This window comes from Oryctolagus cuniculus, chromosome 9 (assembly GCF_051225735.1).
Source record: "Oryctolagus cuniculus isolate XC-2025 breed Fujian yellow rabbit chromosome 9, ASM5122573v1, whole genome shotgun sequence".
NCBI lineage: Eukaryota > Metazoa > Chordata > Mammalia > Lagomorpha > Leporidae > Oryctolagus > Oryctolagus cuniculus.
The window spans coordinates 131,144,424-131,169,664 of record NC_142875.1 but is presented as its reverse complement, the minus strand read 5'-3'; the positions used below and the strand labels follow the sequence as shown (position 1 = coordinate 131,169,664).

Below are 25,241 nucleotides of genomic sequence, written 5' to 3'. Positions count from 1 at the left end.
TTTTAGATTTAATGTTCACATGTAAATATTAAAATTGAAAATGCATTTTCAAGAGTAGAATCCTAGTATGTAGTGTTAGTGATATTTTCATGTTATGGTATAAAGGCATTACTTTGTGAAATTGTTTTAATGATGCTGTGAAAAGATCTTCTGTAAAGGTATAAACAGAGGAGGATCTTATTGAAAGCAGGCTTTTTGAGAAGCTGACAAAAAAGTTCGTTATACAATGATAAGTTCAATGGCATCCCATGATCAGTGACCATGAGACTGCATTGTAATGTTGAACTGGTCAACTGAGAGGCTGTATACTCTTCTTAAACTCAATGCTGCATGATTTCCTACTTACTTTTTATTCATTCAAAATGTATTGCCTTTTTACTGTGTATTGTCCTTTGATGATATCTTTTAAAATTCATTTTGAAGTCTTCAAGCTCATGTATCATTTTTACCTCCTCACCACTCTCGCCTTTTACTGTCGGGTTTGTCCTTCATTGGCTTGGCCTTCCAATACTGTGCCCCGTGATTTTGAAGGCTACAGAAACTTGAGGAAAGCAGTCGAGAAGAAAGAAGGTTGGAATATTTCCCAGGTTTTTCATTAAAATGTCATTTGCATACTTAGTTGCCATTCACAAGAAGATGTATTATAGAATTATAGATTGTTTCAGACTAGATAAACTGGGTGCTCCTAAAAGAAATGATGACTTTATAAAAATGACATGTCAAAGCAAATTTTAACAATGTACTTTTAAGGAACAAAACCTTCACCAGTTATTTGAATCTAAATTCAGGCAATTTCATGTGATTTCCAGATATCATAATTATGATAATAAATTACCTTTTCTACTCTAAAAATGACCAAGAAAATACAATATGATTAATAAAAAATCAGTAATTATTTATTATTCAGAAACTTGTGAGCAGGGTGGAAGTTATAACTGGGGTAGGAATTGACATTTTGCTTCTGTGTGTGCGGTCATGGGTGTACCCCTCCCTCCTCTCTCCTTTACTTGATGTAATCTTGTCAGAAAACAACATTAAAATGGCAACAAATCAAAAGGAAACTGTGGCCTTACTACAGTTAAAATTGCAAGGTATCCCTGAGGTTAAAATTTAAAAGCAATTTCTGCATTTAAAATGTATTTGAAGTGGGTATCAAAATCAGGAGTGTCACTTTTTTTTTTATGTTTGCAACGTGGGCAAATTCAGAAGCCAAATTTCTCTATATGATACTATTTCGCATTTTGCTTTTTTTTGGTATTGTGATTGTTAAAGCAAGTGGCAAGTAGTGTTTTATTTCTTAGCAGAACTTGTCCTCATAGATTTTTCTCAACTTAATTTTTCTAGATTAAATCATCAAAATGATTAAGAAAATAAAATCTCAAAAGAATACTTAAGTATTTTAGAAGAAATATGTTAGAAATTTCATCTATTTAAATAAGAATTTGAGAACTTTTGCTATTTGGTTAAGTGAATATCTTTAAATATTTTGATACTTAATGTTTTTATTTTCTGAAAATTACTTTATAATATACATTCCATAGTACAATTTCATATTTCATAATTTTTCTCATGTACATACTAATATTCCTTAAGTCTATAACTTTTTAAAAGTATTCTGCAACTTTGTAACTATCAGTAATACTAGAATTCACCTAACCAGTATACCCCTAGGAATACACATTTTCTACTGGAATTAAATTAAGCATTACAGTTATGGAATTTCTTCTTAATGAAAAGTCAAAATGAGGTGTCCTGTCAGAGCTGTGTGTGGACGCGTTTTATTCCCTGCAAGGCTCAGTCTTCAGTGTGCTGAGCGAGCAGAGCTCACGTGCGGCTCTACGTGAGCCCTGGAGGAGAGAGAGGGCAGTTGGTGTTCCAGGGCAGCCCTTCTCCTGGGCGTTTGATCCTCTGAAGAGTCTGGCTCAGGAGGACCGCGCTGGAGCCGGGGTTCTGCAGCTCCAGCAGCTCCTGGGTGTTGCAGGTGCTTTTCGCCTGTGAACTGAACTTTGAGCGCAAGATTCTGGAATATGGACCTGGGAGCCAGGACTCCTAGTGCGTCCCCTCCCGTGAATCAGCTCCCTCAGGCCACAGTTTCTTTTTTGTTTGCTAAATGAAAGGGTTAATCACCAATGTTCCTTCCAGCTCCCAAGATTCTGATTTTATATAAAGTGCAGATTTCAATATCTTCCTTTGCCACTTAGTTAACTTAGGTATCAATTTGCCTCAGTTTATCAAGGAAAACTTGAATATTTGAGTTAACAATGATTATACAATGATTATAATGTGTATTTTAAGAGTTTACACTTTAAGTGATTTGTTAAGATAAATTAAACGTGTAAAGTTATGACTGCTGATTCTTCTGCATCAGAGTGGTGTGAACAGCATATATGAGTTAAATTTACATGTAAGTGAAAATACTGTCATGTATTCAGAATGAGGGGGCCGTGTGGTTGTAACCCCAGCGGAAGGGAATTTGGCATGGACATAATGAAGGAACTGACAAGAATAGAAGCTGAGTGCTGCAGCAGTCGCAGGTGGGATAGGGCACTGCACAGGGGAGCAGGTAGCAAGCCCAGGGGCATGTCTACCTGACACAGTCCCTTCCCTAGCCCTCAGCCTCAGACCTTAACCCTTAGTGTGCAGCGCTGCTGGGGTATGTGTTGTTGGCCTTCTAATTTGGTGACTGGAGGAAGGGACCTTTTGCTATAGATTCTCAGCCTGAAATGCATGCTAGAATCTGCAGTCCTGACATATCATAAGCAACCCTAGTGACATTCTGTGTATCACATAACATTGTTTCCTGTCTGTCTTGAAGGCTTTTCCTACCTGGGTCTTGGTTTGCAAGTGTGTTTCTCTGTAGCACCATGAGTTAAGGGTAGTCATGGAGCCCTGTTACAATTTACCTGACTGCTCCAGCTGAGTCTGTTTTTTCGCATTCCTGCTGGTGTTTCCCCTTCAGTCGAGAGGTGCTGTCTTCCTTGCGTCTTTATGCACCTTTGGGCTGCACTGCTGTGCTCCAGTATCAGCTAGTACATGACACAAACTGAGATGTTTGTGCATAGTTTACAGGGATTGGTTTAATTAACAGGAACAGAGAGAATGCCAGGCCCTCTCAGGGATGTAGTGCTGAGCCAAACATAAATATCCCTGCCCCAGTGAGGCTTACAGTCTAGTGGAAAAGACAGAGAGTAAATACAACAAACTCCAAAGAATGCTTACAGGGAAAAATATTGAACCTCATGTTGCTCTGAGTACAAAAATATCTTAGAATAGAAGGCTAGAATTAAACTTTAGAGTTAAGGAATAATAACAGGGTATTAATGAGATTAATTTTTTTTGCTTTGAAGCTAAAAATAAATCCATAGTATTATTTAATATAACAGAAAGAAATGATGGCTGCTATGAATCTATTCTGATAGGGGTTTGAATTTCTTTCTAGAGGAATTTTATTTGGAGAATTATTGCCTTATTAGAGTATTCTTTTGATTCTTAGTGATTTGAAAATCTAGCACAAAAACAAATCTTCCTCAGATAGATTCACTCGAAGTTCACTTTCTTGGTGTTATTTAGCTTGATTAAATGTGGGAGTCTAGTGCGAGTCTGCTCCACTTCCGCTGCCTTCCCAGGCATGTAAGCAGAGAGCTGGATCGGACATGGAGCAGCCGGCATGCAAATTGGTGCCCATATGGGATGCTGGCATCGCAAGTGGCAGCTTACCCTGCTACGCCACATTGCTAGCCCTCAAAGACCCATTCCGGAGAACATAGTGAGAAGCAGCCCCTCTCTCTGCTGTTGGGAATGACATAAGAATAAAGTGTTTATGCTGATACTGGAAAGGGGGCACTCTGATGGGGTCCAGCCAGTGTCGACAAACTTACTGAGAGCAGGAGGATTTGGGGGCTTTAGATTTACCCTTAGTATTATTAGGGCATCAGTTGTTAGACCTTTGTATTAATATAGGAAAAGTTTAAGGTATTCAGATGAGAAAACAAAAATGTTTGTTTGATTTGTTTTGCAATTCGATTGCTTTGCATTGTGGTTAGTTGGTTGTTGCTGTGACTATTTCTTAGCTGTCTTATCAGATCTCATGCTTCAGGATGTAATCCATTCCTCAGTGTTTCTAGACATTTAGCCTTTCCCAGTGATATGAATCAGTGTACCATTGGTTGAGCAAGTTTTCTATTTTTCTCTGAAGCATTAGAAGCAATAGATGGGATAGCTTTGTGCAGTCAACTGACCAACTTTAATTTTTTTTCACATGTAGTTAATAGTTTTTAAAAATTTGATAGAAAAAATAATTTTCCTCTCCACTTTAACACTATACCTTTCCATTCCTTTTTTTTATTTTATTTTAGTGTGGCTAATAAGGAGGATAATACAGATACTGACCAGGAGAAGAAGGAAGACAAAGGGGTTTCAGAGAGAGAGAGTAATGAGCTGGAAGTGGTAAGTGGGAAAGAGTGAATGTGTGTGTTTTGGTCACTGGGTCAGGTTGCTCCTGGTTGCTGATGACTGTACGGTGTTGCATGTAGGGAAGGAAATGGTCTTCATGCATCTAGGTTGCACCACTTCCTTGAGGACTTCTTTCTTTAGAATGTGAGCTGTAAAATACTGGCAGTTCTGCCTGGTGTATTAGGAAGGCCGTGTGTGTGTGTGTGTGTGTGTGTGTGTGTTTATGAGAAAGAATGCCATGATGGATGAAATGCTCTTAGTTGTAAGATAAAATTATTAGTAATAAGGTGAAATTCTTGGCATAATGTTTGAACTGATGAAAAGTAGAAGTTCTATGTTTCTGTACTTTGTAGTCTGCATTCTCTTACTTAATGAGGTCACTGGTTTCTTTGCCAGTGTTGTGCTTTTAATGATTGCAAATCACCTTTTAGGAAGAGTGCCAAGAAGTGAGTGATCATGAGGATGAAGAAGAAGAGGAGGAGGAGGAGGAAGAGGACATGGAAGGGGGAGAAAGCTCTGATGATTCAGATTCCGAATCAGACGAAAAAGGTACTTGCACTCTCACGCAGGGCCAGACTTCAGTTGGTGGAGTTGTTTTGGCTTTCACAGAAAGCTTTTTTTATTTGCTTACAGTTTGAAGAATGATCTCTTTTATAAAAAAAAGTTATTTATTTATATAAAAGGACAGATTTCATTCACATATAAAGCTTTAAAAAGCATAGTGATGCTTCTCATCCTTCCTGCCTCACTGTTGCTACCCCTCTTTCTTCATTTTTTATTTTTCTCTTAATTTTTGTGATGGTATAATTTCAGTTTACTTTCTAATCACAAGCTTAACCCTCCACTAAATAAAGAAGTCAACAATAATTCAACCAGAAAGACCACTGGTCCTCAGCAGCATAGACAAGGTCCGTAAACGATAATCGAATCTCGAGATGCTGATTGCACTCTTCTACGTTACCTTTTTCTTACACTTTATCTATTAGTTGCCACAAAGAAAGCATCCATTTCACCTGTGATGAATGCAGCTTTTATTCGTCCTGACCCACTTGCGCCCTCCAAGGCACCTAAGCTTCATCTGCTTGGGTCAGGCGTTGTGTCGTTTGCACGTTTGTTTGGTACAGATAGCATCTGTTGTCCCTAATGGGAGCACTTTCTGTTCACCTTTTAGTTTTTCATTCTCCCAGAAAATCTCCCTAATAGCTACCAAGTAAATATCTGGATGTTGATGACGACTCTTTATGTTGTGGTTTGAAAGCTGGAATTATGATACTTCGGCATATTCCTAGTATTTTTATTTTCTTCCTTTATAAACAGCCAACTACCAAGCAGACTTAGCGAACATTACTTGTGAAATTGCCATTAAGCAAAAGCTGATTGATGAGCTAGAAAACAGCCAGAAGAGGCTGCAGACGCTGAAAAAGCAATATGAAGAGAAGCTGATGGTGCTGCAGCATAAGATCCGGGACACTCAGCTGGAGAGGGACCAGGTGCTTCAGAACCTGGGTGAGACTTCCCTGGGGTTCACCTGAAGGGTCAAGTGGAAGCAAGTGGGCTTTGCCTTCTTTTCCTGTAGAAGAAAAAAGTTAGAGTCACATTATGATTATTCTTTGCAAAGCAAAGTATGAGATTTTTTTTGAAAAATTATGTATGTCCCATCATGGTTCTCTAGCTGTATTAAATGTTAGTGTGCAAGTGGCCGTGTGATGCACTGGTTAAGTCTCTGCTTAGGACGCTTGCGTCCCATGTTGGATTCCAGTCATGGCTTCTTTCTCAGTTCCGGCTTTCTGTTATACATACTCTTGTCGGGAGGATGAAGGAGGTGTCTTCTCTGCCACTTATGTGGGAGGCCTGGCTTGAATTCCTGACTCCTGGCTTTGGCCTGGCCCATCTCTGGCCGTAGTGGCCATTTGGGGGGTGAACCAATGGAAGGAAGACCTTTCTCTCTGTCTCTCTCTCTCACTGTCTATAACTCTACCTGTCAAATAAAAATAAATAAATAAATAAATATTTAGGTATTATTGATTTGTCTCATTATGTTAAATATTATTGTTCTTTTTTAGTGCTATATAGGTATTTAAGTATTTTCATCTGTGTGTTTTTCTGTTTTATAATGGGTACATATTTATTTATTTATTATCAGTATAGAGTTAACTTTAGTGTTATTTGTATTTATTTGAGAGGCAGAGGCAGAGAAAGAGAAAACTCACTCTGATCTACTGGTTTGCTCCCTAAATGCCCACATAGCCCGACCTGTGCCAGGCCAAAGCCAGAAATTCAATCCATGAGGGACATATAAATAAGAAAAACAAATTCTAATAATCATGAAACAAGTTAAGAAAAGAAGAGAGGGGCTAATGGTGTGGCATAGCGGGTTAAACTGCCACCTGCAACATGGGTACTAGTTTGTGTATTGGCTGCCCCACTTCTGATCCAGCTCCATTGTAATGGTCTGGGAAAAGCAGCAGAAGATGGCCCAAATTCTTGGTCCCCTGCACCCATGTGGGAGATTTGGAAGAAATTCCTGGATCCTCACTGTGGCTTGGTCCAGGCATGGCCATTGCAGCCATTTGGGACGAGAGCCAACCATTGGAAGATCTCTTTCTCTCTCTCTCTCTAAAACTTTGACTTTCAAGTAAATAAATAGATCTTTAAAAAAAAAAAAAGGATAAGAAAAGGGTGGTGGTAGGAGACCAGGAGAAGCACCTGGCTCCTGCCATCGGATCAGCGTGGTGTGCCGGCCACAGCTCACCAGCCGCGGCGGCCATTGGAGGGTAACCCAACGGCAAAGAAAGACCTTTCTCTCTGTCTCTCTCTCTCTCACTGTCCACTCTGCCTGTCAAAAACAAACAAACAAACAAACAAACAAACAGGATGGTGGAATAATCCCTGGCCTCCGGGGTGTGTGTATGAGGCAGCTTTTCTCCAAGGCCATAGGCTGTGAATCTGTGAAGTGATAATCTGCGTCTCACAAGAACAAGTCAGTACAAATATCCTTTGCTCACTTAGGTTCAGTAGAATCTTACTCAGAAGAGAAGGCAAAAAAAGTGAAGTCCGAATATGAGAAGAAGCTCCAAGCCATGAACAAGGAGTTGCAGAGGCTTCAGGCGGCTCAGAAGGAGCATGCCAGGCTGCTGAAAAACCAGTCCCAGTATGAGAAGCAGCTGAAGAAGCTGCAGCAGGATGTGATGGAGATGAAGAAGACCAAGGTATGGTCCCGTGGCCCAGTAGAGCTGCATGTTGGAGACGCTGGTGTCATTTGGGACACAAATATGATTGTGGTTCCTTCCATACTCAGTGAAAAGTAACCCAGTTCTGCAAGTGATGTACTTGCTTTGACATTAGAAGTTGTTTCCAAGGCCAACACTCAGTTGAGGGTCGCACCCCCTCTCTCTAGTGTAGCTGACAATCATGTAGTCGGCAGATGTCTTAGACCTTGATAGATATTTCTCCTCTGAAAACCTTTACACATCGTTAACAAAAGTGTAAAATATTTCACATTGTGGGGGAAGGGTGACAACACAATGCATACTGTACCAGCTGTCTAGTTTAAGATGTTGTAAGTAGACACTAAGATTTCTGTGTACCTCTTCCTGCTCCTATACCCATTCCCCAGGAGGTAAAAACTGACTTGAATTTGGTGTTTATCTTTCATGAGCATAGAAAAATACAAGTTTTCTTCCTCTGAGCAAAGAATATGTGGGTCCTGATCTGTTACCTGTTTTTAAGGATGATTACTCTTAGGCATGAAAATCTGTGTAATTTACATAAGATAGCTGGCTTAGGAATGCTTTAGGAAGTAGTTAGATTGTTCTGTAGTTGCTGATGACAAAAATAACAATAGGTAAAATTTGTTAGGCTGTTTCTATATGCCAGGCATGGTTATAAGTATTGGACAGGTATTAACTCATTGAATTCTCGTAATTTAATAATTTCCATTTCATAGATGAGAAAATCAAAGCCTGGAGAATTGAAGTAACTGGTTCACTGTCAGACAGCCTTGTTGGTAGTAAAAATCTCATTCAAGTTATCAAACAATTGAACACTGAATATTAGAAGCATAGACCACTAAGCAGTTCAGTGGAAATGTATTTGAAATAATGTTTTAATCCTGCAAAAATGAGACTTGGTTTTTTAAAATGGGCAGCAAAACTCTACATGTTTTCTTCTTAAGTGCTCAGATTTCTAAGTGTTTCCTTTTGTGTGTGCGGTTTGTGTGCTGAACGTTGTCAGGAGCAATCGCAGTAGCTGTGTATGCCTGATTTTAGGTTCGTCTAATGAAGCAAATGAAAGAAGAGCAAGAGAAAGCCAGATTGACGGAGTCTAGAAGAAACAGAGAGATCGCACAGTTGAAAAAGGATCAGCGTAAAAGAGACGTGAGTGAACTTTAGCTCTTATGTATTTACGAGCGTTGTATATTGAACAAGGTTGTCTAATAAACAGTGGATACATTTCTTATAGAGCAACTCAAAAAAATTAACTTATTTGAGAGGCAGAGAGAAACAGAGAGAGAAAGAGCTTGTATCCACCGATTCACTCCCTCTTCCTGCGGAATGTCAGGGCAGGGCTGGGCTGAAGCCAGGAGCCAGGAACTCAATCCCAGCCTTCCATGTTGGTGGCAGGCAGCTACTGCTTGAATATTCACTGCTGCCTCTCAGGGACCCCAAGCAAGAAGACAGAATTGGGGTCTATAGCCGGAAACCTAACCCAGGCACTCAGATGGGGGCCCCAGCATCTGTATGAGCACCTGAACGCCCAGGCCAAATGCCCCTCACACTACACCTGTTACATGCAGGTTGAGGAGGAAGAGGGGTGGGAGTGTGGGTGGGAGGGAAGAATCACTGTATTCCTAGAGTTGTATTTATGAAAAGCATGAGGTTTTTATTTCTGAAATAAAGGGCTTCTGGGGGCAAAAAAAGAAGGAAAAAAAAGGAGAATAAATAAACATTGACTTTATAAAATACCATTTATGATGGTGTGTAGATTACAGTAATTCAACATAGAAATTTATGAAAAACACTAATATTATAAGTTTTGTTTGAGGTGTATTTCTTGGTGGCTGCTTATCTCAGGCGAGACTGAGGGGCTAATTGCAGTGTTAAAGGAAATAGCAATTTCAGTTGGCCGGCGCCGCAGCTCAACAGGCTAATCCTCCGCCTAGCGGCGCTGGCACACCGGGTTCTAGTCCCAGTTGGGGTGCCGGATTCTGTCCCGGTTGCCCCTCTTCCAGGCCAGCTCTCTGCTGTGGCCAGGGAGTGCAGTGGAGGATGGCCCAAGTGCTTGGGCCCTGCACCCCATGGGAGACCAGGAGAAGCACCTGGCTCCTGCCTTCAGATCAGCACGGTGTGCTGGCCGCAGCAGCCATTGGAGGGTGAACCAACAGCAAAGGAAGACCTTTCTCTCTGTCTCTCTCTCTCACTGTCCACTCTGCCTGTCAAAAAAAAAAAAAAAAAAGAAAAAAAAAAGAAATAGCAATTTCAGGATGCTTCCTGGACTAGAGGTTCTTGCATATGTTCTTGGAACCATAACCAGTCCTCTCTGGAGGAGGCTTGTCTAAGAGCTGTGAATGTTCTCATCTCCTTTGTTTCAAGAAGTTTACGTCTGTGAACTCAGACTAAGAACATAATCTGAAGTAAGAGTAACTGCTGTTTGTTAAAACCTTCACCTTTGATTTGTTTGTAGTTGTGAAAAAAGTAAGGGCAACCAAGTTGCTTCACATATGAGAAATGGTTAAGTCAATAATGATCCATTTCACTTTGTGAGCTGTAGTCACATGAAGAACAACTGATCTCACATTAATTGTAAAGTAGTATTTAATACCTACATCTTGATTGTAATTGAGGGGTTCATACCAGTATGCTAACTATAGTTATGCTTGGGTTTTGGGCCACAATTGATTTTTTTCCTTCTTATTCTGTACAATTTCTTGTAATACGATTATTTCTTTAAAATGAAGAAATTATATTTCTGAGTTTATTTTCTTTTTTCATTTATTTATTGGAGAGGTAGGGTTACAAACAGTGAGAGGGAGAGACAGAGAGAAAGGTCTTCCATCTACTGGTTCACTCCCCAAACAGCTACAACAGCCAGAGCTGGGCTGATCCAAAGCCAGGAGTTTCTTCTGGGTCCCCCACACTGGTGCAGGGTCCCAAGCACTTGGGCCATCTTCTACAGCTTTCCCAGGCTGCAGCAGAGAGCTGGACTGCGAGAGGAGCAGCCAGGACTAGAACCGGTGCTCACATGGGATGCCAGTGCTGCAGGCAGAGGCTTTAGCCCATCATGTCACAGCACCAGCCCCCTGAGTTTATTTTCTTAAAAGAAGAAGGTGTCATCTTTTTATGCTCTTTTATTGACTGGGTTTCAGTCTTGGTCAACTTTTTATAGATCTTCCCTTGAAAATTATGGGCATATTGTGTATTTTAGAAAAGGGAAATCGACACCGAAAATGAAAGGAGATAGGAGAGAGTAAAAAGGTAGAAAAGTAGATATTGTGGTCCAATAACCCCATATTTTTTCCATGTGTGCTGATGTATTGTGGTAATCAATGTATTTGTCCCATTCAGTTCCTGAGCATTGTAGATTCTATCTATGCATTATATTCCTACTGAAATCAAGAAATACTTTCTTTTCTTTCTTTAATATTTATTTATTTTATTTGAAAGTCAGAGTTACGGAGAAGGAGAGGCAGAGAGAGAGAGAGAGAGAGAGAGAGGGAGGGAGGGAGGGAGGGAGACAAAGAGAGGTCTTCCATCTGCTGGTTCACTCCCCAAATGGGCGCAATGGTCAGGGCTGGACCAGGCCGAAGCCAGGAGCCAGGAGCTTCATCCAGGTCTCCCAGGTGGGTGCAGGCACCCAAGGACTTGGGCCAACTTCTGCTTTCCCAGGCACATCAACGGGGAGCTGGATGGGAAGTGGAGCAGCTGGGACTTGAACCTGCACCCATATGGGATGCCAGCACTGCAGTCAGTTTTACCTGCTTTGCCACAGTGCTGGCCTATGAAACACTTTCTAAAATTACTGATTTAAAAAAATCAGATATGATTCATATACCATGAAGTTCACAACTTTAAATTATACAGTTCAAGTTTTTAATATATTCATAGGGTTTTCCAGTGGTCACCATTATCTAATTCCAGCACATTTTTCTTTTTGAAGTTGAAATTATAATAAATTTTTTAACCTAGAAACCTTTTATTTAAGGTATACAAACTTCATACATTTCATATATAAAAATTTAGGAACATAGTGATTTTCCCCATCCTATCCTCCCTTGTGCCTGCACGCCCACCCTTGGCCTACTCCCTCTCTAATTCCCATTGTTATTTTTCACAAAGATCTATTTTCAATTAACTGGAAACCCCACACTCATTAGCATTCGTTCTCTGTTGCTGCTTGGCCTGAGACAGCTACTAATCTACTTTTTTGTACTTGTAGATTTGCCTTCTCTGGACACTGAATAGAAGTGCAATCATCCCTTATTTTATCTTTCGTATCTGGCTTCTTTCACGTAGCATGACGTTGCAAGGTTTGCCCATGTTGTAGCATGTATCACTGCTTCCTTCCTTTCTAGGACTGGGTAGACGGAGCGCATTTTGTTTACTCATTCATCCATTCATGGACGTTTGTGTTGTATCTGGGTTCTTGGAATTTATTTTCATGAAAACTTTTGAAAGACGGCTAATTTCTTTATAATTCATGCTACCTATTACTTTATTACCAACCCATTTAAGATACAAAGAGATAATAAAAATTTAGTAATTAGTTCCTGGTATTTGGACTTTTAAATCTTATCTATAGGCCAGCGCCGCAGCTCACTAGGCTAATCCTCCGCCTGCGGCACCGGCACCCCAGGTTCTAGTCCCGGTCGGGGCGCCGGATTCTATCCCAGTTGCTCCTCTTCCAGTCCAGCTCTCTGCTGTAGCTCGGGAGTGCAGTGGAAGATGGCCCAAGTGCTTGGGCCCTGCACCCCATGGGAGACCAGGAGGAAGCATCCGGCTCCTGGCTTCAGATCGGTGCAGGGCGCCAGCTGTCGCAGCCATTTTGGGGGTGAACCATTGGAGGGAAGACCTTTCTCTCTCACTGTCTAACTCTGCCTATCAAAAAAAAAATCTTATCTATAAATATGATGCCTATATTCTACCACAAAGGTGGAAGGCCAGGTAACCACCCACAAAGCTAACGTTCAGACGAACTCTCCCTTTTTTCGTTTCTTTGTGTGCATATTGCTCTCCTTAGAAAGCATTCCTTGTCGCATTTATCTTCGAACGCTTAGAAAACCAAGTGTGATGTCTGTGTACTATATGGAAAATATGAGTAAACTTGAGGAATGGTTTTTAATAGGAAGAAGTTAAAGGGAAAAAAAGTTTCAAAATATATGTTCATTTTAGTTTTTGGTAGTTCAGTCATTTAACAACCATTTATTAACTTTGCTTGTATGTCAATCATTGTGGTAGAAAATAATGTGGCAGTGATAAGGTAAAATTTTTTTCTCGAAGAATTCTCCTATGATGAGGAATATACATCAGTATGAAATGAATTATCTGGTTGAATATGGCATGTAAATATTGGGGATTACTTGTTATATGACAGAATTTAGTGGTAGGGATGTTTATAATGAAGTCTGATTCCAATATTAGCAAAGGTCACAGAGCTGAATAGTATCTATGTTCTTTTAAAAAATTTTTTTAAAAATATTTATTTATTTATTTTAAAGAGCTATATTCTTATTAGCACAAAATTCTTTGCTGAATTATAAACATATACAATGGCTGAAATTTGTACACTATTGGTTATCTTTATCTTCTAGAGAACCTGGTAGACGATATGGACATGTTTTATTGTCCATTTGCTTTATCCATCATGATGTTTCTAAATTTGCTATAAAGTGCAGCATAGTTAATATGCATAATTCCTGTACTTTAAAGTTTCTACCTGTGGCATATATTGTAAGGTAACACCATTAAAATTTTTGTTAGCTGTGTTTCCTTCTGTTTCTGTTTTAGCAATTAAAACATCTAACGAGTTAAATGAGATAGTATTTGTAAAACATGTAGAAAAGTACTTGCCTATAGTGAGCACTGTGTTCAATAAGGGATGGCACACAGATAACTTTTAATTTTTCAGGTAAGGATGGCCATTTCAATACGTACTTGTGTTTGTAAGACTAAAATCCCTATATCTGTGGGCTACAGGGTTTTGAACTCAGATCTTGTTAAGACCTCCTAGTTCCTGGGAGAAGGAGAAATACTGTAGGGGTAGAATTGTATCTTTCAGCTTGTTTGATTTTGTCTTATAGCATCAACTTAGACTTCTGGAGGCCCAAAAAAGAAACCAAGAAGTGGTTCTTCGTCGCAAAACTGAAGAGGTACAGTAAGCAAGTTGACTGTTTGGGGGTGTTCTCAGTTGAAGATGAGAGATGAGTTGCTGGAAGACATGGGTGGTCTCTGTTGGTGTTTCAGGTCACAGCTCTTCGCCGGCAAGTCAGGCCCATGTCAGACAGAGTGGCTGGGAAGGTCACTCGCAAGCTGAGCTCGTCGGAGACTCCTGTTCAGGACACTGGCCCCAGTGCCTCCGCAGGGGAAGCAGACGCATCTCGGGCAGGGGCCCAGCAGAAGCTGAGGATTCCTGTGGCGAGAGTCCAGGCCTTACCAACGCCCACAAGCAATGGAGCCAGGTCCACATGACCCTCTGCTCCTGGGGGCATGGTTTTTGTGGGCATTGATAACGACGGCTGTACCTCGGTGCAGGACTGGCGTGTTGGGCAGTGTGCCGCAAGAGGAGTGCAGGGGTAATTATGTTTGTCTGTCTTTCTCCGACTCTAGGAAAAAATACCAGAGGAAAGGATTGCCGGGCCGGGTATTCACTTCCAAGACGGCCCGCATGAAGTGGCAGCTGCTGGAGCGTAGAGTCACTGACATCATCATGCAGAAGATGACCATCTCGAACATGGAGGCCGACATGAACCGGCTGCTCACGGTAGGGCCAGCAGGAAGGAGACGGGTTCCCCCTTGGCCGATGGTTATTGTTCCAAATTTGTCCCCTGGATATATGTAATATTTACCCAGTTATTTATTTCTTAATTTTTTTTTTTTTTTGGTTTTGATTATACCCCGTGTGAGTAGATGAACACCATTTCTTAAAATTCAGTGTGTTTTTTCCATAGCAACGAGAAGAACTCACAAGAAGACGAGAGAAGCTTTCAAAAAGAAGGGAGAAGATGGTCAGGGAGAATGGAGAGGGAGATAAAAACGTGGCTAACATCAACGAGGAGATCGAGTCCCTGACAGCAAATATAGATTACATCAACGACAGTATTTCTGATTGTCAAGCCAACATCATGCAGATGGAAGAGGCAAAGGTTGTCGTTTTGTTTTGTTTTGTTTTGTTTTATTTTTAAAGATTTATTTTATTTTTTTGAAAGAGTTATAGAGAGAGGAAAAGGCAGAGAGAGAGAGATCTTTCATCCACTGGTTCACTCCCCAGATGGCCGCAAAGGCCGGAGCTGGGCCAATCCGAAGGCAGGAGCCAGGAGCTTCTTCTGGGTCTCCCACACAGGTGCAAGGGCCCAAGGACTTGAGCCATCTTCCTAGTGCTTTCCCAGGCCATAGCGGAGAGCTGGATAGGAAGAGGAGCAGCTGGGACTTGAACCGGCGCCCATATGGGATGCTGGTACTTTAGTCCAGGGCTTTAGCCTGCTGTGCCACAGCGAAGGCCCCAAAAGTTGTCATTTTTAAAAAGGCCTAAAGGCTTATTGAGAAGTATTTTTGTATTGTTTGTCATTAAAAGCATTTTGAGTATTTTATGGAGGAATTTTCTATTAATGGATTATCAATATTGGATCATCAGATTATCTGATTCTTAGGCTTTATGTGGAGATCCTTGCGTGATCTCTGGATTTTTCTGCTGACATTGTGGTATTATTTTGTGTGTGTGTGCGTGAGGTGCATTGTTGATTACATCTTTCCTTGAGTTCCTTACTGCTCAGGTGTGTTTTCTGCAAGACCATATGTTTGTTAGGGTGGAGACTATGTTTTCCACTTTTCTGTGCAGTCTCATTAGCTAACTCAATACTATTAAATAACTACATCAAGCAGGCTTTTCCCTTCTGCTCAGATGCATCCAGTTCAAAGTATTGATAATGATCATTCTGGCTTGAGGCAGGAAGAAGGTGAGACACTGGATGTCACTGCAGTCATTAACGCCTGCACACTTACCGAAGCCCGGTACCTGCTGGATCACTTCCTGTCAATGGGCATCAATAAGGTAAGTGCTGACTGTCCTGTGGCTGAAAACCCAGGTTTTGCCTGTTTATTGTAATTCTGTTTATTTTTACCCTGTAGCCCTTCTCTGTGTAATAAGAAGGAAGATTCTTCTCAATTGCAAAGTATCCCTGTTACTTTTTTTTTTTTTTTGGACAGGCAGAGTGGACAGTGAGAGAGAGAGAGACAGAGAGAAAGGTCTTCCTTTTTCCGTTGGTTCACCCTCCAATGGCCGCTGTGGCTGGCACACCGTGCTGATCTGAAGCTAGGAGCCAGGTGCTTCTCCTGGTCTCCCATGTGGGTGCAGGGCCCAAGCACTTGGGCCATCCTCCACTGCACTCCCGGGCCACAGCAGAGAGCTGGACTGGAAGAGGAGCAACTGGGACAGAATCCGGCGCCCCAACCAGGACTAGAACCCGGTGTGCCGGTGCTGTAGGCTGAGGATTAGCCTATTGAGCTGTGGCACCAACCCTGTTACCTTTCTTAAGAATTTAGAAAAGCTAGCAAAATTTAATTAATCTTATTAGCCTGTCATTTACTACACTTGACATTAGAATAAATGCACAACTTAAGGAAGAAATAATTTCCCTTTTTCTGTAACAATGGAACATTTTTTTAAAATTCTCAGGATGCAAACAAATTTGGTATTATAATTGGCATAATATTGTTTTTTTATATCTCAAAAGAAAATCAGAAAGGAAAAAAGTCCTGTTGTACCAGTCTCCTCTTTGGAACATAAATGTTCTGATTTGTCACCACTAAGCATCTATGCCCAAATGCTATTGGTAATCATGATTTCTTTTTTTGTTTTTAAAGATTTATTTATTAAAGAGGCAGAGTTACAGCTAGAGAGAAGGAGACTGAGAAAAAGGTCTTCCATTCGTTGGTTCACTCCCCAAATGGCTGCAATGGCCAGAGCTGGGTTGATCTGAAGCCAGGAGCCAGGAGCTTTCTCTGGGTCTCTCAGACCTGGATACAGGGGCCCACGCACTTGGGCCATCCTATATATTGCTTTTCCCCGCCATTAGCAGGGAGCTAGATCAGAAGAGGAGCAGCTGGGGCTCAAACTGGCCCCCGTATAGGATGCCGGTACTGTGGGCAGAGGCTTAACCTACTATGCCACAGTGCCGGCCCCGGTAATGTCTTCTAACTCACTCCGTTTGCTTGTTGGGACTGTGTGAGACCTGTTATATTATGTTCTGTCACTGAATCATCATTATGTACACATATAATTCTGCAAGTGAGGAAACTGGAAATCAGGAGGATAACATCTTGGACAGGAGAACTTGTCAAGATCACCAATCTAGTGAATGGTGGAGGTGTGACCAATGAAGGTGTATCTGATGTCAAGAGTCCATAGATCACATGCCTTGGCTACTAGATACAGGTTTGGTGTGGTAGGTTCTGTTTTATGTGAACTAAGAAAGTTTGTGTGTGTTCCAGGGTCTTCAGGCTGCCCAGAAAGAAGCTCAAATTAAAGTACTTGAAGGTCGACTTAAGCAAACGGAAATAACCAGTGCTACCCAAAACCAGCTCTTATTCCACATGTTGAAAGAGAAAGCAGAGTTAAATCCCGAGCTGGATGCTTTGCTGGGCCATGCTTTACAAGGTAACTTGGAATCAGTCTTCGTTCAATGAGTTGCATGGTTGCTGTGGTTTTTGAATATGCTCTAGTTTACCTCTGTCCTTTATGGCTTGACTGAATAGATGCTGTACTTACTTACGCTTTTAATAAGGATGCTTTCTTTCTTTAATGTGCATGTGTTTGTAAATTTTGGGGGAAGTCATTATTGTTGTCCCAAGAAATCATGACCAACTAAAAAGTGTTTCCTAACTTTATTAGGCAATAAATTTTTGTGGATAAATAAGATTAACCAATTTTATTAGTTGGTTATTTAAATTTACTTATTAACCAAGTTTCATTACTGTACTCTGCATATCTAACTACCTTAAAAAAGAAATTTCTAAGTGTTTGCTATGGCATCTATTCTACGTATCTTGTAAATGGTACATAATCTTGTTTATGTGGAAGTTTTTAACATTGGATCTGTTTTGATTAGAGTATTGCTTTTTGTTTCCTTTTTGCTGTATTTACACAGATCTAGATAGCGTACCATCAGGTAAGTATGATTAGCTTTCTGTGTATCGTACAGCTGCATGAATTACTAATTGTTCATGTACACTAATTGTGGTACATCTTATTTTCAAGATTTTTTTTTTAATTGGCAGCCAACTGGTTTTTGCATGATCTTTTTTGAAATGTATCCATGGCCACAAACACACTAAGTCTTTTGTCTTTATTAAACATTCCCGGTTTAAAAATTCTTAGATATTTAAAGAAGTATGCTTTAGTTAATTGCCTCCTTTATAATTTGAGTTCCAACTGTGGCTCCAGTTTTATAAACCCTCCACCCTCTTTCTCTTTCTTATAGGAACAAAGTGAATTATGTGCTCCTTTTTAATTCTTCAACCTTTCTATTAACGTGCATCTATTGTTTTAACCTCACGAGTAACTTTCTTTTGTATATGTCTTCCTCTGGTGTATATTTGTCTTTGGTAAATATTTGCTGGATTCTCACCTATTCCTTAGTTTTTGTAAGATTAGGCACATGCTTTTCGATATTGTAAATTGAATTAACCTATTCATAGGAATTTGTTTGAAGTGTGAGATCGTGTTGCTGGTCATACTATTTTCTAGTGAGGAAGGGCTTTAGAGATCATTGAGTGTCTACATTCTCAGCCTTTTCCACCCACCTCTACAGCCCTCACAGCGACTCCACCCACTGCCTGCTCTTAGCGAGTGCCTGCACTCGGAGAACCAGGAGTAGCAGGGACCTCTTGTAAATGACTCAGTCCAAGTGATTATTTTGGAGCAGTTTTCATTTCACTAAAATTGTTTCCAAATGTGATCATTTTTCCCCCAATCACACAAAAAGTCACAAGTTTTCTACGTGCTTATAAATGAAAGTAATTAAAAGATTAAGAGTAATTACCTTTTTGTCATTAAACTAGCCTATGACTTTGCATCTGTGTTACTGTTTTAACTATTATTTATTTATTTTTGAAAGGGAGAGGAGAGAGAAACAGAGATCTTCACTATCCAGTGCCCACCTTAGCCAGTGCTGGGCCAGGCTGAGCTCAGGGGCACAGAACTCAATCCAGGTCTCCCACACGGGTGGCAGGGAACCGGGTGCTCAGGTCACCACCTGCTGCCTCCCAGAGTGTGCACTGCCAGGCAGTGGAGATGGGATTCAAGCAGAGGCACTCTCACATGGGGTGCAGGTATCCCCAGCAGCTGGTAACTGCTGTGCCAAATGCACATCTCTGCATTTATTTCAAATGCTAAGATGTTACACAAATAAAATAAATGATCTATTTGATTTTTTTTTGGTGTCTGCACTACATCTGAATATCAGAACAGAATTTCCTTGAGATCATCTACGTGGTGTAGATACGGAAAGGCTGTTATTTCAGGTGCTCAAGCCAGCCAAGAACAGGTAGAAAACCAATTAGGAGCAAATAGAGTTGTTTAAAGGAAGCATGTTGGGCTGCTTGTACCTGGCATCATAGCCAGCATATTTTCCAGTCCATGTGCTATCAAGATAATCTCCACCCTTCCTCCTCCCTCTCCTGTTGCCCCCTCTTCTATCACCGCCTCCTCTCCTTCTCCCGCTCCTGTCCCTCTCCCTCTCCCCCTCCTCTCCCTCTCCCCCTCCTCTGCCTCTCCTCCTCCTCTGCATCTCCCCCTCCTCTCCCTCTCCACCTCCTCTCCCTCTCCCCCTTCTCTCCCTCTCCACCTCCTCTCCCTCTCCCCCTCCTCTGCCTCTCCCCCTCCTCTGCATCTCCCCCTCCTCTGCATCTCCCCCTCCTCTCCCTCTCCACCTCATCTCCCTCTCCCCCTCTTCTCCCTTTCTTCCTTTTCCTCCTCCTCTTCCCTTTTCTCTTTGTCTTCCTCTTTTTTTTTTTGTTCTTCTTCTTAGTGGTCCAGTTGACAATAATAGGTGATCTCTTTTAGCTCAGAAGAAAAATTCTTTGACATCCTTAGGGAAGAAAAATATCAAGCTGCTAATTTGGTAAACAGTGCTCCTTTTTCACAATTTGCAAATGATAGTTTGAAGAAGGGTCAGAAGCAGAGTGGGAACCCGTGCAGCTGATGTAACCTGTGACTCATGGCAGAGAGGTTCCCTGGGGATTGGGGCTGTAATCCAGACCAGAGGGCTGGAGAAGATAGAGATTAAACCCACGAAGGCAGTCCAGTCACCAGCACACTGCTTATTTATCCCAAGCATTGGGCTGGGTGCTGGGTTCAGAGATGAGTAAGAAGCTAATCTTGCCCTCCTGGACTTGGTGCCCTGCTGAGGGTCACAGACCATGAGCAGTGAGGCCAGAGACCAAGATGCCAGCAAGGAGTTGTGGGGGCGCAGAGAGGACCTGGGCACGAGGAGCTGATGAAGGCTCTCTGGAGGAGGTGGCCCTTGAGTTGAAATACGAAGGAAGAGGAAGTCAGCTAGGCAGGAGACGGTGTAGCAGGAGGCGAGAGGCCAGCGTCTCCAGGCAGAGGGTGTCATGAGCTGTGTGGCCATGTGGCCACAGGGTTGTGTGCACAAAGCTGACCAACGAGCTGGAGCTGAGGAGCTACAAGTTCGTGATAGAGAAGGGCGGAACTCCAGGCGGAGGCACAGCCAGGGCCGACCCCTCACACCGCTGGTTTGGGCTTTTGCAATTTTTGAAGACATCTCTATTTTCTCCTTCTTTGTCCCTTCCCATATTGGGGGTCCCAAAGGTCACCCCTGTCTTTGCGGACTTGCTAGAAGACCCACTGGGCTCAGTGTGTAGTTGTTTTCATGGCTAGCAAGGTGGTAAGGACACAGCTGGCTCACAAGGGGGAAAGACACAGCTGGAGTCTGCAGTGATCCACACACAGGCTTCCTCATTCTCCACTCCAGCCCCGAGAGCTCACCTGGGCTACGGGCTTCCCCCGAAGCAGAAGTGCAGCAGTGTGCGCACCGTGGCTCTGCCAGGCAGGTCTCCTCGATCCTCAGTGCCCGCGGTCTGCTCTGGGGGTGGTCACAGAGGTACCCTCTGTCTAGCACTGTTACCCCTATTCTGTCACCTGCTCCAGACTTCCAGAAGGAAGCTGGGTGTTCTGCATCAGCATCGTGTTTGCACAGCCTGTGTAAAGGGAGCAGCCTGGGGACCCTCTGGGAGCCAGGTTTGCAGAAGTCAGCCAGAGTGCGGTTGTGCAAGCAGGCATTCCTTGGGGTCAGACTCACAGGGCTGCTGTGTGAGGTCTCTTCTATACCCTTTATTTTTTATTTTTTTTTGAGAAAAAAAAAGACTTCTAAAAAGACCATAAAACTAGCCATTTAGTTAGTTTCCAGTAAAGTTACACTGTGAAACTTTGCACGGAGGTGGTTGAGGGTTAGGAGCTGTGAGAGCCTTGTGTCTGCCTTCCTGCTAAGGCTGCTGTGACGAGGGAGGGAGCTGGCCCTGCACTGAGTTCTGTTGGCAGGGTTGAGAGCGCAGCAGTGAGGCGATGATGGGCCCTGCCTCACGCCCATCCCAGACCCGAGGGTGGTCTCGGCCGGCCGTGGCCATGTGGGCCTGGGTGTGGGCTGTGTGCTCTGGCCCGGACGGTTATGTCAGGAAATAATTATCTCTCAATCAGGCACACTGCACACGCAGGGGTGAAGGGGATTTTACTGAGCTGTCACATGGTGCTCCACACTGTTTGGTCTTATCACTTGCTGCAAGAAAAGTGATAGCAAGTCGTAGCCTGCTCCTCTACCAGGGAAGACAGAAGCTGAACTTATCTCCTTGGAACCCAGTTTTCGTTACTACTGACTGAGTCGCCCTAGCACTGACTTACCCTGTCTGTGAAACAGGCCCTGAGCCTCCCATAGGCAATAGGTTTGGAAATCCACGCTGCCTTCAATGAGAGTGACCCCCACCCCACCCCTTGTGGGGGTCCTAGTGTGGTCCATTTCCCACATTCTGTTACGGATCACCGGGCTCCTGCCATGATGTCTGCTGATTGTGAGGGGGGAAGGGTGTGGCGGTGGGCAGACAGAAATTTGTTGTCTCATGTATGTGTCCCACTGGTATAGTATCAAAATAAAACTTACAAGGGGTGAATCCTATATATTTTAGATTAACATGGCATTGTTTTTAGTTTTCTGGAATGATTTTTTTTTTAATAAAATGTGTGTGTTTTAAAAGCACCTGGCAGGGGCTTGCTGACATTTTGAATAATTTACTTTCCCTGGCTGTTTTTTTTTTAAACTGATTTATTACTAGTTTATGTGTTGATCTCCCCTACCACCTTGTACTCCCTTGCTGCAGTTGTTTGGAATAGTGTGGTTTATCCGTGTTGGTTTCCAGAACCGTTGCATGCACATCTTCTGTTCTTGTCTTCTGTGTACACGTGAATGAGCTGCATGCTGATATGTGACTTTTGAGTACCTTCACACGCACTCTCTCTTTCTACTTGAAGCCAAACATAAAAAATTAAACAAGCAAAAATATTTAAGGAAGTTGGCATAGCTGGTATGATTGATTCACTCCATTAATGGAGTTCATGTAGCACTTACCTTAACCTCGTGTTTTTAACCAAGGGATTTTGTGGGTTTAGATGGTGAGCTGGTGCAGGACAAATACGAGACCCTGAGAAGATACGCATATATAATTCTATGTACTCCAGTAAATGCATAGCCTCATTCCATGCCGTGAATGTGTTTTTCTGCGTGTCACCATTCAAACTGACGAGTTGCCTATCTCGAACATAGTTTTCTTCAGCCCAGGACAAATAATCTCAGGAGTTCACTAGAAGTATTTTTCTGCAGTTCTGTTTTGGTCCAGCCACTAGCACCAAAATGCCCCTATTGAGACAGGGAGCTGACAGTTATTGTAGCACAGGGATTGGGTCACTGTGCCGTGTGGCTAACACCTGTATTTTGGATTTTTTTTTTTTTTTAGAAAATGTAGAGGATAGTACTGATGAAGATGCACCTTTAAACAGCCCAGGATCAGAAGGAAGGTAAGCAGACCTTAGAAAATGGCTGGATTTGACTTGTTTTTATAGTGTGTCTAATACTTCCTCTTTTTAAAGATTCATTTATAGGGCGGCGCCGCGGCTCACTAGGCTAATCCTCCGCCTTGCGGCGCCAGCACACCGGGTTCTAGTCCGGGTCGGGGCGCCGGATTCTGTCCCGGTTGCCCCTCTTCCAGGCCAGCTCTCTGCTGTGGCTAGGAAGTGCAGTGGAGGATGGCCCAAGTGCTTGGGCCCTGCACCCCATGGGAGACCAGGAGAAGCACCAGGCTCCTGCCATCGGATCAGCGCAGTACGCCGGCCGAAGCGCACCGGCCGTGGCGGCCATTGGAGGGTGAACCAACGGCAAAGGAAGACCTTTCTCTCTGTGTCTCTCTTTCACTGTCCACTCTGCCTGTAAGAAAAAAAAGAAAAAAGAAAAGAAAAAAAAAAGATTCATTTAGGTATTTGAAAGTCAGAGTTATACAGAGAGAGAGGTTTTCTCAAATGGCTGCAATGGCCGGAGCTGGGCTGATCCAAAGCCAGGAGCCAAGAGCTTTCTCCAGGTCTCCCACAAGCGTGCAGGGGCCCAAGGACTTGGGCCATCCTCTGCTGCTTTCCCAGGCCATAGCAGAGAGCTGGATCAGAAATGGAGCAACCGGGAAGTGAACTGGCGCCCATGTGGGATGCTGGCACTGCAGGCAGCAGCTTTACCCACTGCATCACAGCACTGGCCTCTCCTATACTTTCATATTGTCAGGTCCAACGGCTGCCACAAAGCAGCACTAAGTGCTAAGTGAAGAGCACTGAGAACAGTAATATAGAAACCAAACTCAGTCATGCTTAGATCTCAAAGATTTAAAATAAAAATACTAGAGTATTTAAGGAAGAAAAAGGAATACTTGTGAATATCGTCTTTCTGTGTTTTCCATAGAAATATAATATTTGTTTCATAATTGCAAACTTAGGACGGCCAGTCATAATCCTCATTTAATCTGTGGTTAATTCTGTCTTTGTGTCTAGCACACTGTCCTCCGACCTCATGAAGCTTTGTGGTGAAGTCAAGCCCAAGAGCAAGGTAAGCAGAACAGGAGAGACCGGGAAGCATTCCTCAGCCTTGCTTTGTTTCCTGTCAGACGCGTGGCTCTTAATAGATGAGCCAGGAGGCTTGTGTGCACCAAAATTCGCCCATAAGTAAGAAGTTTAGTTTTTGAAATCACATTCCCCTTAAGTAACAACAAAAAAGATACATTGAAAGTTCCTCTGTGTTAGAATTTGGACTTCTCACGCTGGATCCAGTGTGATTGTGGGGGCTGAGTCGCACAGTCTAAATCTTAGATTGGCAGGATGTCTTTGAACTCTTAGCGTTTATTTTCTTTCTCTAGTATCCTGAGATGATTTGAATAATAAGCTGATCCTTAATCATCGTGCATAAATGCGGGGTGTGTTCAGTGTCTGAGAAGCACATGATACGTTTCAGATGGGACTTGGTTGTCTGTGATACCAGACCTTAAAATGCATGAACATCAGCAACGTTTCTGGTGCTTTGCAAATCTTTGTTTTGTGAATAGTTAGAATCCGGACCTGGATGAATAGTACCTTCAGTGGTCAGGACAGATTTAAGGCCACTGTGGTTAGCCAGGGGGATTTAGTGGGATGTGTGATGATGCCTGTGTGTGGGGAGGTTGCTGTGGGCTCCTGGAGACATGTGCTCTGTCTAAAGCAAATCGCCACCATCATGTCTTGGTCATTTTTGCCGTCTAGGAATATGGGCTAAGGGCTACCAGATCCTCTGTTTTTCAGGAGAATCTTAAATATGGATCTCCAGGGAGTGGGAAAGGGGAGGGTTGTGGGTGGGAGGGACGGTATGGGGGGGGGGGAAGCCATTGTAACCCATGAGTCGTACTTTGGAAATTTATATTCATTAAATAAAAGATAAAAAAAAAAAAAAAAAGGATAGATACGAAAACAAAAAAAAAAAATAAAACAATTATACATAAACTTCAAAAAAAAAAAAATGGATCTCCATGTAGAATTTCCTTATCTAAGATAGTCATCTCCAGACATTTTTTAATGCTGCTTAAATTAAATTTTGTTAACTTATTTAAGAAGCAGAGAGACACAGAGACAGAGACATCTCGAGCTCCTATTCGCTTGTTCCCTTCCCAAATGCCTGCAATGGCCTGCAGCTGGGATTGAAGCAGGAAGCCCTGAGTGCTGTCCAAGTCCCCGGCTTCACGCTGAGGGCAGGAACCTAATCACTGAGCCGTCGCTGTGGCCTCCCAGGGTCTATGTTAGTGGAAAGCTGGAGTCAGGAGTGAAGCCAGGAATCACACCCAAGCTCGCCAGTTATGGGACACAGGTGTCTTAACTGGAGTTTGATGCTAGGCTAAACATCAGCCCACCTCTAGCAGGTCACGTGTGACCCTCGAGTTGCTGCTTTGGCAACACGCAGTTTGTGTTTTATGATCCTGAGTGAGCAAGCAGAAGTTAGCGAGAAAACA

The 25,241-nt window shown here is 42.6% G+C and overlaps 1 protein-coding gene across 22 annotated transcripts in view; it reads left to right on the top strand.

The window, feature by feature from the left end:
- Positions 1-25,241, top strand: part of KIF21A (kinesin family member 21A) — a 177,748-nt gene that overhangs the window by 127,828 nt on the left and 24,679 nt on the right. For 7 of the 22 annotated variants that reach the window (XM_070049648.2, XM_070049647.2, XM_070049644.2 and 4 more), the window contains exons 12-26: positions 532-570; positions 4,356-4,446; positions 4,884-5,001; positions 5,770-5,958; positions 7,462-7,661; positions 8,721-8,828; positions 13,748-13,816; positions 13,911-14,125; positions 14,274-14,427; positions 14,615-14,809; positions 15,613-15,714; positions 17,154-17,319; positions 17,810-17,830; positions 22,686-22,746; positions 23,761-23,815. In XM_070049648.2, coding sequence (XP_069905749.2) covers positions 532-570; positions 4,356-4,446; positions 4,884-5,001; positions 5,770-5,958; positions 7,462-7,661; positions 8,721-8,828; positions 13,748-13,816; positions 13,911-14,125; positions 14,274-14,427; positions 14,615-14,809; positions 15,613-15,714; positions 17,154-17,319; positions 17,810-17,830; positions 22,686-22,746; positions 23,761-23,815 — 1,783 coding nt within the window. The remainder of the gene's footprint in view (positions 1-531; positions 571-4,355; positions 4,447-4,883; positions 5,002-5,769; positions 5,959-7,461; positions 7,662-8,720; positions 8,829-13,747; positions 13,817-13,910; positions 14,126-14,273; positions 14,428-14,614; positions 14,810-15,612; positions 15,715-17,153; positions 17,320-17,809; positions 17,831-22,685; positions 22,747-23,760; positions 23,816-25,241) is intronic. The other 15 variants (XM_089304003.1, XM_070049646.2, XM_070049643.2 and 12 more) reach the window with 3 other exon arrangements.